Here is a 12,922-nt window from a genome sequence, read left to right as displayed (position 1 = left end):
TCATGTTTCCACATAAAAAGGAGCCACACAAATATGCAGTCATCTTTATTGTAATCCATAAGTACATCAGAAACACATGGATCAGGGTGCCGGGTGGCTCAGTCAGACTCGATTTCTGCTCAGGTCATGATCTCAGTTGAGGCTCCATGCTGATAGGGTAGAGCCTGTTTGGGATTCTCTCCCCCTCTGCCCCTCCCACATACTTGCTCTCTCTTAAATTAAGCTTAAAAACCTACTGTTCCCCCTTGAGTTTCTCTTAAGGGCAGTTTTAAAAAGGGGTCAAATGTGCTCAAGCTTCTAAACCTCCAGGCTTAGCTTACAAAAACATTTATCATCCACTTCACCAACTGTCCCTGCCAAGTAAATAAAGTACCCCAAAGCATAAAGTGTCGACTGCCAATGTAAGGTGAGGCTCCTCTTCAATCCTAAATGAAAGCAAACAAAAAAGAGGATCAGACTCCTATTGAAGACCTCACTAAAAACTTTCCTTTTAGTTTTCATTAGATGTTTCCTGCATGGTTTGTCTCCTCAGTCATCGTCCACAGGACTCTGAGAAGCTGTAGGAATATGCAGGCGCAGACTCAAGGCCCGGCTTCATCTCCAACGTCGTGGAAAGGGACTGTACGTCACGGGGCAGAGCCCTATGCTCCCCTACGCCACCTGGACAGAGCCCGGGGAGAGTGACCTCCCGAGAGTATCCACGTTGGAATGACCAATTAAACAGCACCACCCTCAAAGTATTTAAGAGATTTCGTTTTCCTCCATCCCTTATTACACAAGTGAATTTGAGGTAAGCCTGTTTAAAAACCAGTCATTACTACTACCTTTTCCAAGGTTTATCTTACCCACTGACCTAGGAATATTCAGGTGCATATGCCCCCCTTCATCTCCATTGTCATGGAAAGGGTCCATACCAGAGAATAAATCCTTGGCTCCCATGGACAGACTTTGGTTTAAGCCACCCAAACGCAGTTTTTCCATTAGCAAAGCAGAAGTTTCTACCCCATCACACAACTAAAGATATGAAAATAATTTTTACTGGCTATAAAAGGCTATCTTCCCAGACATGAACATCAATCTATGAAACTGCTGACATGCCAGCAAAAACGTCAAAGTTACTATCTGGATGTATTAAATGGCAAGAGCACATTCATGAAAAGGAACCCGGCTGGAATGATTAAATGTCGACAGGCAAACACTGGCAAGTCAGAAACAATTCTTACCCCAAATCCTTTGGTTTACTTACCCCAAATCAAATTATATGGAATCCTGAGCAACTGCTGCAAAACAAGGTAGGTAAGAGCTTAATCCAGTAGAACAGCAGCTGATTAAGAGCAGAATTTTCTTTCATTTCCAATCAATCTAGCTCCAGATAGGGGGTGCTCTAAGAGCTGTTTCCTGCATGGTTTGTCTCCTCAGTCATCGTCCACAGGACTCTGAGAAGCTGTAGGAATATGCAGGCGCAGACTCAAGGCCCGGCTTCATCTCCAACGTCGTGGAAAGGGACTGTACGTCACAGGGCAGAGCCCTATGCTCCCCTACGCCACCTGGACAGAGCCCGGGGAGAGTGACCTCCCGAGAGTATCCACGTTGGTCACTGTAATTTACTTAACTTGCAGACTACTGAGCTAGAAACAAGTTTCAACCAGCTGACGACTTCCCCAATTCCCCAGGTGAAACCTGAATTCCAAACTGGCAACGAAATTCGAGTTATCAGCAGTCTCATGCCTGTAATCTAAATGAACTGCCAACCAGATACCCCAAACCTATCTATAAATCTCAACAGGCGATTAGCACTACTACTGCCAGAAAAATGCAGAGCCGAGACCACAGTTATGCCTCGTTATGTATAAACCGATCTACAGTCGTGAAACCACCCTACATCACAAATCAACTAGCAGCAGGATTAAGATCCGCCCGTTTCGAAATCAATTCTGGAACTCCGATGGGGGTCAGAAATAAAATGTCTTCCTTGCAACTCCACCGCCTCCTAGGAGGCAAGCTAATAAACCGGCGGTGGTCAATAGCAAGAGGGCTGGCCGCGCATTTAGCGTCCCGACGCGGGAGGTAACAGCCCTGGAGGTTTCGGCGCTCGCGCTCCTCCGCTATGGGTAAGACCGGCGCGCGGCTCGCAAGGCCTCCGCGGCCTACATCCGGCCCAGCCCCGCTGCACAAATAAGTGTAGTTAGCACAGACACCGCTGAGAAGAATCCTTCTAAATAGTACGATGTCCACAGGAAAAGCTGGTTGGCTGGCCTGAGAGACTAGACGTAGAGCTAACGAATCGAGGGGGTAAAAACACTCACCAACTCAAACACAGTGCCGCTTGCTTTCTCCAAAGGGCCGAACAACCCCCAAGGCATCCTTATTTATACCTTCTGAAGCGCGCGTAAGTCAAGGTATCTCTATTGCGCCTGCGCCATACCATGCGCAGTGAGGGAATCGGAAATTCGCTAAGGGTGCTGGGAATCCATTACAACTGAAGCCTCCCCTCGCCCCCCACCTGGCTCGGCGGTTTCTCGCGATAATAGGCCCTTCGCGCTCGGGGAGCTTGCTGGGGAATGTAAATTACAGAAACTGAGTTTAGAAGTATGTAGCCCGGTAAGTATGTGCTGAGTAGTAAATTTAATTGTCTGCAGTCAACTAACGTAGTCTGGAGAATGTACAGTTAAAGAAACTCGCCAATAAAAACACCCCACTTTGCCGTAATTGTATGCGAAATTGAAAAAGCCGTGTAGAGAAATGCAGAATCTCAAAAGTGATTGAATCTCCCCTGTCGCATCTGAAATAAACATTTGATAAATGCGCAGGTAAATAAGACAAATGCTTCTACAGGAATTGGCTAAAGTTAAAAGCCTCCTATACACAACAATGGATGTATTTAATACTGCTGAACTGTACACCTAAAAATCATTAAAAAGGTAAATTTTACATTAAGTATATTTTAACACACGCTCACCTAATATAAAGAAGTAGGCAAGTAAAGAATCCTGAAGATACATATTACATATGAAATATTGCAAATGTGATAGAATTTTTTTTTTTCAAGAGAGAGAGTGCAAGAGTGGGGTTGCGTAGCAGAGGGAGAGGGAGACAAAATCCTAAGTAGGTTCCACACAGTAGGAGCCGACTGGGGGCTCCACCCCATGACGCTGGGATCAAGACCTGAGCTGAAATCAAGGGTCAGTCTCTGAACCCACGGAGCCACCCAGGCACCCCTGTGATAGAATTTTGAATGTGATATTAAGCAAATAGATATTAGGTGAATTAACATGGAGCCATCACAGCCGGGCTACAATGAGTGGAAACATTTATAGTGTTCTTCCTTTAAGATTTTGTTCTGAATACCTTACGTGCATTACTTACTATCACAGCAATTCTAGGACATTGGTATTATTACCTAGATTTTAAGATGTGAAACATGCCCAGGGAGATGGTTCTCAAAGCAAAGTTGTCACACCCAGGGGTCCCTGAGACTCTTCTGGAGCGGGGGGGGGGGGGGGGGGGGGGGGGGGGGGGGGGGGGGCATGAGGTCAAAACTATCTCATAGTAATACTTAGGCTTTCTTTGCCTTTTTCACTGTGTTGACTCTGTACCATAAAGTGAAATGGATAAAACTGCTGGTCCGTTACTATGTTTTCAGGCCCTGTCACCAAACTGTAGCGGTATTGTATTCTTTATCATCACAAATTTACAGTTTAAAAAAAAGTCAGTTTAGGGGCACCTGGTGACTCAGTCGGTTGAGTGCCTGACTTCGGCTCAGGTCATGATCTCACGGTTCGTGAGTTCGAGCCTCCATCGGGCTCGTGCTGACAGCTCAGAGTCTGGAGCCTGCTTCAGATTCTGTGTCTCCCTCTTTCTCTGCCCCTCCCCCGCTCACACTCTGTCTCTCACACACACACACACACATAAATAAACATTAAAAAAATTTTTTTTTAAAAGTCAGTTTCTGATTCTTAGAAAATAGAGAGGTGGTTGCCAGGGACTTGGGGTATGTGGAAAGGGGGAGGTGTTATTTAACAGGTACAGAATTTCAATTTGGCAAGATGAAAAAGTACTGCAAATCTGTTATACATCAGTGTGCATATAGTGACTACTGAACTGTATACTTAAAAGTGGTTTAAAAAAGGCCCACTTTATGTTTTTTTTTAAGTTTACTTATTTATTTTTTTACTAATCTCTATCCCCAACATGGGGCTTGAACTCACAACCCCAAGATCAAGAATCGTGAGCTCTACTGCCTGAGCCAGACAGCGCCACCCCTGTCACCCCCATCACCCCACCCCACCCCCACAAAGGCACATTCTATGTTCTGTGTTTTTCTACCACAATAATAAATCGTATCTATAGCAAATTAAAAATAGCTTCCTCTAAGAATGCTGTTGATGAAGAAATAAAAGTCATTAATTTCATTAATTCTCAACCTTTGACTATGCATCTTTTTAATACTAAAAAAAATTTTTTTTAACGTTTTATTTATTTTTGAGACAGGGAGAGACAGAGCATGAACAGGGGAGGGTCAGAGAGAGGGAGATACAGAATCTGAAACAGGCTCCAGGCTCTGAGCTGTCAGCCCAGAGCCTGACGCGGGGCTCAAACTCACAGACCGCGAGATCATGACCTGAGCCGAAGTCGGCCGCTTAACTGACTGAGCCACCCAGGCGCCCCAAAATTTTTTTAAATGTTTGTTTGTTTTTGAGACAGAACATGAGTGGGGGGAGGGGCAGTGAGAGAGACACACACACAGAATCCAGAGCAGGCTCCAGGCTCTGAGCTGTCAGCACAGAGCCCGACGTGGTGTTCAAACCCATGAACTGTGAAATCATGACCTGAGCCGAAGTCAGACATTTAACCAACTGAGCCACCCAAGTGGCCCTCTTTTTAATATTTTGTGTGATAAAGTGAGAAGTACACATAAAGTACTTTTGTGGTCTGCAAAAGTAGAGCATTTGTCTCCAGGAAAAGCACTTCTATGATTGTTTTGAAATAGCCACATCTTTTTCCTGAAATACCATTTTACTTGAAAGAATGGCTGACATCTTTACCAACTATATATCTGTGTGGGATTGGATTTTCTTCATTTACTTCAGCCAAAACAATATATAGCAACAGATTGAATACACGAGGAGATATGAGAATTGAGCTGTCTTCTATTAAATCAGACATTAAAAAGATTTGTAAAAAAATGTAGAACAGTGCCACTCTTCTCCCTGATTATTTCTGGAAAAGTTATTTTTCATAAAAATCCATTATTGATGTTAACATGTAATGGGTTATTATTTTGAAATGTATTATATTTCATTATATTATAATTAATTATATAAATTATATATTTAAAATTTTTCCCAGTTTTAATTGTAGTACAGTAAGTATCAATAGAAGTCACACACAGATACAAAAGTTCTTGGGGGTTCTGAATAATTTTTAAAAATTTCCAAAACCAAAATGTTTGAGAACCAGTTTACATTTTTTTTTAACGTTTATTCATTTTTTTGAAGACAGAGACAGAGCATGAGTGGGGGAGGGGCAGAGAGAGAGGGAGACACAGAATCAGAAGCAGGCTCCAGGCTCTGAGTTATCAGCAAAGAACCCTATGCAGGGTTTGAACCCATGAACCATGAGATCATGACCTGAGCTGAAGTCGGATGTTTAATAGACCAAGCCACCTAGGTGCCCCAAAGAGAACCAGTACTTTAAAAGAAGGAAGACACGTCGGGCTCAGAGCCTGGAGCCTGCTTCCGATTCTGTGTCTCCCTCTCTCTCTGCCCCTCCCCCATTCATGCTCTGTCTCTCTCTGTCTCAAAAATAAATAAACGTTGAAAAAAAAATTTTTTTTAAAGAAAGAAGACAAATAATTCTGCTCCTGCTCCTTCCCCGGCCATATTACCAGTATTCAGCTCCTTTTTCAATCCCTCGTTCAACATTTATTTAGTGGATATGATTTATCTGCTAGGCATTGTGCTAGACAATGATGACTCTGATATGAAACTTTTTTTAAAACATTTTATTTTATTTTTTAAAGTATTTATTTTGAGAGAGAGAGAGAGAGAGAGAGAGAGAGAGAGAGAGCGAGCACACAGGAGAGGAGCAGAGAGAGAGAATCCCAAGCAGGCTCTGCACTTGTCAGCGGGGAGTGTGACATGGGGCTCAATCCCACAATCCTGGGATCATGACCTGAGCTGAAACCAAGAGTCGATGCTCCAGTGACTGAGGCACCCAGGTGCCCCAAGATTTTATTTTTAAGTAATCCTTACACCCAAGTGCAGCTCAAACTTAAAACCCCTGAGATCAAGAGTTGCAGGCTCTACCAACTGAGCCAGCCAGGTACTGACTCAACATGAAACACTTCTGTCTGCGAGAGCCTCCAGTAGGAGAAATAGACATGCCAGCAAATTATACTATCACTTGATGAATGCTGTATTCTGAGAACACAGAGGACAGAGCAACTGAACAATCTGCTCAAGGCTAAAGGAACTTTCCTAGGAGTTAAAATTTGACCTCAAACATGAAGGGGTGGAGTAAAGGAGTGGAGTATGGATGATGACAGCATTGCAAGCTGAGGAACTAGCAGGACTACGGTCTCCTGGGAAGGGAAAGAAGTCAGCTTGATGAGGTCCACTGAAGGGAGAAGGTGCCTGCACTTTTCACGAGACCAGCAAGTAGGCAAAGGCTGAATTATAAAATATGTTGCAGTCCAGGCCAAAGAGTTTAAATTTTATCTTGCAGGCAGCTAGAGATCAATAAGTTTTGAAGTAAAGGATTGCCGTGACCAGCTTTGCATTTTAGAAAGGTTAACTCTAAGCAGTGACAGAGCACACAGCAGGTGGTGATGACATGCGCGCCCTTCCTCCTTCCTCTTTCTAGACTCCATCTTCGTGGTTGCAGCTGCAGTGGCCGTAGTTCAGTCACCGACGTGCAGCTTTTTGTCCGCGCCCAGGAGCTACACACCCTCAAGGTGACCGGCCAGGAGACGGTCGCCCAGATCAAGCCTCATGTAGCCTCTCTGGAGGGCATCACTCCAGAAGATCAAGTCGTGGCTCCTGGCAGGCACACCCCTAGAGGATGAGGCTACCCTGGGTCAGTGTGGAGCGGAGGCTCTGACCACTCTGGAAGTAGCCGCATGCTTGGATGGAAAGTCCGTGGTTCCCTGGCCCATGCTTGGAAAGTAAGAGGGCAGACTCCTAAGGTGGCCAAACAGGAGAAGAAGAAGAAGACAGGTCGAGCCAAGCGGTGGATGCAGTACAACTGGCCAACCGGCGTTTTGTCAATGTTGTGCCCACCTTTGGAAAGAAGAAGGGCCCAATGCCGACTCCTAAGTCTGTTGTAATCCTGGCTTTCCCCAATAAAGCCACTTAGTCCAGAAAAAAAAAAAAAAAATAGAAAGGTAACTCTAGTGGCAATATTGGAGGATAGATTAGAGAGATCAGAGGTCATAAAGCCCCATTAAATTCTGTTGGTTTGAACTTGGATGGTAGACAAGGCAAGAGGAGATACAGGAATCAAGAGACATTTCAGAGGCAGAGAATGCACAGAACTTACTGTCCCACTGGACCTGCAAAGAGGGGAACTTGCAGATAATAACAAAGTATCAGGCTTAGGAGAGTAAACATGTGGTGGTCGCTAACTCTGATGATTGAGAAAGCAGGCTGTGAAGGTAGACAGTAAGGTCCATGTTGGAGGTACACAGAAGTTACCTTGGGGACATTTGGGTGTATAGATGTCCAAAGGGCAACTGGATGTAGGGTTGGAGTCCAGCACAAAATCTGAGTTGCAGACGAAGATTTTGAAGTTGTCAGAATAAGAGTGGTGGCTGATGTCACCTTGGGAGAACAGGGAATGAGAAGACATGAAAACCCATTTGAATGGCATGCTGGGAAGGAGCCAGCAGGGCAGAGAAAGCATGGTCAGAGAACTGAGAGACAGCAGTGTCTGAGAAGCCAAGGAAGAAGTTTGGAGGACTTAGGACATGGCCAAAGCCTCAAAAGCTGCAGACTAGTCAAATACATTAAGAGCTGAAAACAGAGTTTGGATGTGGCAGTTAACTGAGAAGTTGCTGGTGGCCTCAGGCAAAGCCATTTTAGTTTGGATTTAGTTTAGATTTTAATGAGTTGAGTGACTATGGCTGTAGAAATGGAAAACCAGGTATACGGACCAGAGGTTACAAGCCAATGTCGAGAAGCCTATTCAGTTTACATCTACATCACTTCTTTTTTTCTGCACCTGTCACTCATTTAGCTCAACTGCTTGGACTGTACAGGGAATGCGAGGTGCTTAACATTAGAATAGATTATGTGGAGGGAGTGTAGGAAAAGCTGGAGGTAGGGCGATAGGTTTAAGAGAAAAGAGATAAGGGAAGACTGTTTTTTCCAGGGGTGGTGGATAGGAAGGAGATAAACACTGACTGACTGAATGAGTGAATGAATGAATGAATGGTGGTGCGTGTGTGCCTCTTCAGTACCAGATGGCGGAAAACTGAGGGTGTTTGTCCCTGTCCAATGGCCTCTGTGCTTTCTTGGGGGAAGAAATGAATGGTATCCACACAAGAGACCGATGGAACAAGTGGCCCAGATTGCTGGTGGTTCCTGCTCTACCCTAGAGCCTCCTGGAGCTGAAATTGGTGGTTCAGGCTGTGTTTTGGTTTCAGGGCTTGGCTTTCCTTTGTGGAACGTTCTTATCTCTCAACGGTACGCTTCCTATCCCATCTCCTCCTATTCAATATCCACTGCGTTTGCCCTTTCTGAAAGTGTGTTTTCAAACTTTTGTTTCCAGCTGCGGTCCCCCCTCTCCTGGGCACACTAATCTAAATCTACAAGGACCGTAAATTCATTCATCGTTTCAGCAAACACTGAGCAACGTGCATCTTCAAAACACCCTTCTGTAGACAATGCTTAACCTCAAGAGCGATGGCAATTTGCGACCTCTTCGGAGCTCAGTGGGGTTTGGTCTTTGGAAGGCAAGAGAAGGAAAATCTGGGAGCTGGTGGAACCCAATGACATGGGCAGTTGTGACTCATGGTTTCTTTGAACTCTTGGTAAAGGGTGGTGTACTAATCAAAGCCAGTCTCTGAAGTGACAAGAGGAAAGTGAGTCATTTGGTGAGGCTACAGGGATTGAAACTGGGCTGCTTGCCAGAGGAGTACATGAGGTAGGAGCTGTCCTGCTATGCTGTCAGCCTCAAGTCTATTTCCATGGGGTCCACACACAGTAAGTCCTTGGAGGGACAATCGACTGGGATGCAATTGCCCATCCCTGAATATATGCAGTGAATACATAATTTGCTTTGACCTTTGGGAAGCAACTTCACCTCCCAGGTTCTTTTTCCCCTTACCTCCCAAATTAGGGGTGGGATAAATAGGATAAAGGACCCGGTGTGCCATACCACTGGGGGCGGGTGGTGGTGGTGGTCACAGTTGACTTTTTGTCATATGTGTGCACAGACACAACATGACTGACCTTACCTCTGGCTACACTTAATAATGTTAGTATTATTTCTCCCCCTCATATACTTCTTTTAGGGCATCTAGTAGTATTTTAGGTACCATTTATAAGCTAGCTTAAATCTTTTGGAATAAGGTAGAACGTTTAAAAAAAAAAAAACACTTCAGGGGCACCTGGGTGGCTCAGTTGGTTAAGTGTCCAACTTTGGCTCAGGTTGTGATCTCACAGTTTGTGAGTTTGAGCCCCGCGTCAGGCTTTGTGCTGACAGCTCAGAGCCTGGAGCCTGCTTCCTATTCTATTTCCTTCACTCTGTCCCCCTCCCCCACTCACACTCTGTCTCTCTCCCTCTCAATCAATCAATCAATAAATAAAGCACTTCATACCAGAATAGTATACTTTGTCTTTTTTTAATTCTAAAATACTTTATAATTAATATTGATAGGAAGACTGATATACAACGCAATTACTTACTTTACAAGGAGATTCTGTACATCAGGGAAGCATCTTAAAGTACAATACATCAGACTTTTCTTTTTTACATTATGATTACGAATTGTTACTTACATAAAAAGGGAACACAAAATCCATTATATATATATATATATATATAAACACCTGAAAGGACTTGACCCCCAAAGTATCTTGTTTCAAAAGAACGTGAATGAGATGAAAGATGAACCACAGTCCTTTGTGGCACACAGAAAGCAGACAAGTAGCTCAGGAAATCCAATTCTGTTTCACACTTGGCACATTCAGGGAAAGCGAGGCAGCAGCAGAAGGGTTTGGAAATGTCACCGTAACCACAGAGAATGCTAGCATAAGTCAGTCTCCAAAGCAACAGAGAGGTTCGAAGAAGTCATGTGTGTGACCGCCTTATATTCAGACCTCTCACAACAGTGTACAAGTGTCACTCCTCTTCCTGCAGTCATACCAAATTGTAATGAGCTTCAAGGAGCTGTGGACCCTCTCTAGCTCCATAGCCGCAAAGCATCGGGCAGTAACCGAGTAATCGGAATGCTTCCCGATTCCCCATACAGAGAGAAGACACTACCTTTTTAAGGTCACCTCAGCTCTTTTGTTTTGACCTCATGGGTTCTCACTGTTCAGCAAATCTTATATGGACATATTAGGAGAAAACGAGTAAGAATCTAGTGAACAATTACAACAGGGACTGCAGAAGAAATCGGCGAAACAGCCACAATTTTCTGAACATTAAGAGAAAAAGGCCACGTTCATCAGTTAAATAGGAACAAATTTTTTTCTTCCGCTTAGTCTGGATAGGAATTAGAGGGAAATGGTGAGGCAGTATGGTTTTCCAAATAAAAAAGAAAGCAAATAAGTTTTCTGTTTTAGGAACATTTCATATTAATATACATTACAAATACAAAAAGGGGTGGGGGCCGAGCCAAGGCCCAGGCACCAACGACACTGGCTCCTGCTTGGCAGAGGAGGGGTATGTGAGGTGGAAGGAGCCAGAGAGGCTCAGCAGGGGGACGGGTACCTGGAGGGGAGAGGGTGAGTACAGCAGGGAAGGGCAAACAGCACTGAGCAGGAGGGAGGAACAGTGGGTCCTGACTGTGCTCCTCCTACTTCCGCCTCCAAAGTCCTCTTCTGGTCCGCACCCCACTTCCCTAGGACCTTGCAGTGACTCCGGCTGGAAGCGTGGGGGCCCACAGCAGGCGGCTGACTCCCACAGAGTTGCCACAACTCTGTTTTCCGGAGGAGAACACATCTATTGGTCAGAATGATTCAGAATATCATTTGGTGCGACAAATGTACAACAGCTTATAAAATTTAAGCCATGAGTTAGTTTTGTGCCAAAATGCCATTAACAGAGAGGCCTTTTTTGGTTTTGTTTTTGTATACAGAAAACATAGATGCTTTCTCACTGTCTTAACTTGGAATCTAATTGCAGCTCAGATTGTTTAATAGGCAGGAAAAACACAAGTTTCCAGCACTTCTTCAAGATCATTTTTTTTTTTTTTAATTTAAAAAATAAAAATCAGGATGACAGAACATGTCAGATTCTGAGCTCCCCTCAGGCCGCGCTGCCCGAAGAGGACTTTATTGCTGTGTGACAAGAGGTATAGTACGCTGCTTTCCACTGACGTTCCGATGTGGTGTGGAGGTGTCCCCGGGAGGTGGGGGCCCCTCTGCCAGAAGGCTGGGGGCCTCCAGAAGGTTTTTCCCACCACCAATTGGATTTGATGGCTGGGGCCACACAAGGGGCACCCACGACCAGGACAGGGCAGGTAAGGCGAATGGTGCGAACTGTGCCCCAGCACAGGCGTCATCTTGGGGCGACGGTGTGGGTGGCCACTAACACTCGGAACCGGCAAGGGGCCCAGAGCGTGGGTGGGTGCTGAGGCAGACCCCTCAAGTATGATGCAATGTTAAAAGGTTCAAAAGCACGGATGAAGTGTTCAGTTTTGCCCAAAGCAGCACATGACCACCCATTCCAGTGAAATGCTACATTCAGAGAAGTGCTGTTCGCCCCAGAGCTACATCCCCGAGGACTCAGTCCTGGCTGTGCTGCGAAGTGCAGAAGTTCCTTCCACATCACTCTGGAGACCGGAGCAGCCAAGCAGCCTTGTTTTGGGGGGCTGTTTAGCTCCTCTCTCAGACTTCAGCATCATGGACGATGGTAGCTAAAAGAGATGAGCAAAAAGGGCCGAGTTACCAGGTATTGTAGCTTGTTTTGCTGTGATTATATGAATAGTCATGAAATGTTACGCTCTAATTTTTTTTTTAACGTTTATTTATTTTTGAGACAGAGAGAGACAGAGCATGAACGGCGGAGGGTCAGAGAGAGAGGGAGACACAGAATCCAAAACAGGCTCCAGGCTCTGAGCTGTCAGCATGAACTCAGACTGCGAGTTCATGACCTGAGCTGAAGTCGGACGCTCAACCGACTGAGCCACCCAGGCGCCCCCACGCTCTAATTTTTAAAAACTGCCTCTCTGCTACTCTAATTCTACCTAACTTTTCTTCTCCTTCTCCTTCTCCTTCTCCTCCTCCTCTCTCTCTCTCTCTCTCTCTCTTTTTAAGTAATCTCCACACCCAATGTGCGGCTTGAACTCATGACCTCGAGATCAAGAGTCACTCAAGGACTGAGCCAGCAAGGAGCCCTATTTTCCCTAGAGCGCTTTTCTGGTTCATTTTCCACAAACAATTTTCCCCTTAAGAGCCACTCATAATTTTATATTTTGAGGCTCTGCTTCCCTCCCTGGGCTCTCAGCCTGAAGATCCAACTGTCTTCTAGGCATCTCCACCTCAGTGTGTCACAGGTTTGTCAAGCTCAACATACACAATGTGCTTTCCAGTTTGTTTACCGTCTGCCTTCTGCTTTTAGAAGAAAAGCTCCTTGAGGACAGGGACTTTATCTTGTTCTATGTTATATTCTAAGCACCTCCTTAGTACTGTTATCTACCAGGTAGCAGGTGTGTGATAAATATCTGCTGAATAAATGTCCTGAAGTGTTCACC

At 45.0% G+C, this 12,922-nt stretch overlaps 1 protein-coding gene, 1 long non-coding RNA gene, 2 other non-coding genes and 1 pseudogene across 16 annotated transcripts in view; 1 reads left to right on the top strand and 4 right to left on the bottom strand.

Moving 5' to 3' along the window:
- Positions 1-30: 30 nt before the first annotated feature.
- LOC113599457 (uncharacterized) lies at positions 31-2,964 on the bottom strand. Its single transcript, XR_003420320.2, has 2 exons — positions 1,247-2,964; positions 31-425 (listed from the first exon to the last, which is right to left on the bottom strand). It is a non-coding gene; the product is annotated as an uncharacterized LOC113599457 (long non-coding RNA).
- Positions 503-707, bottom strand: LOC113599663 (small nucleolar RNA SNORA73 family). The gene has a single exon (XR_003420578.1). It is a non-coding gene; the product is annotated as a small nucleolar RNA SNORA73 family (small nucleolar RNA).
- On the bottom strand, positions 1,390-1,594 carry LOC128314173 (small nucleolar RNA SNORA73 family). Its single transcript, XR_008295689.1, has one exon. It is a non-coding gene; the product is annotated as a small nucleolar RNA SNORA73 family (small nucleolar RNA).
- A 3,104-nt stretch (positions 2,965-6,068) lies between the features above and the next one.
- Positions 6,069-9,599, top strand: LOC128313165 (FAU ubiquitin-like and ribosomal protein S30; annotated as a pseudogene).
- Positions 9,600-9,825: 226 nt separating this feature from the next.
- LOC106977531 (mediator of RNA polymerase II transcription subunit 18) overlaps positions 9,826-12,922 on the bottom strand; it is a 131,424-nt gene continuing 128,327 nt past the window's right edge. For all 13 annotated transcript variants that reach the window (XM_027059893.2, XM_027059897.2, XM_027059898.2 and 10 more), the window contains one exon: positions 9,826-12,085. In XM_027059893.2, coding sequence (XP_026915694.1) covers positions 12,070-12,085 — 16 coding nt within the window. In that variant the 3' untranslated portion in view covers positions 9,826-12,069. The remainder of the gene's footprint in view (positions 12,086-12,922) is intronic.

This window comes from Acinonyx jubatus, chromosome C1 (genome assembly GCF_027475565.1).
Source record: "Acinonyx jubatus isolate Ajub_Pintada_27869175 chromosome C1, VMU_Ajub_asm_v1.0, whole genome shotgun sequence".
Classification (NCBI taxonomy): domain Eukaryota; kingdom Metazoa; phylum Chordata; class Mammalia; order Carnivora; family Felidae; genus Acinonyx; species Acinonyx jubatus.
The sequence above is the reverse complement of the archived record's forward strand: the minus strand, read 5'-3'. Positions and strand labels throughout refer to the sequence as shown.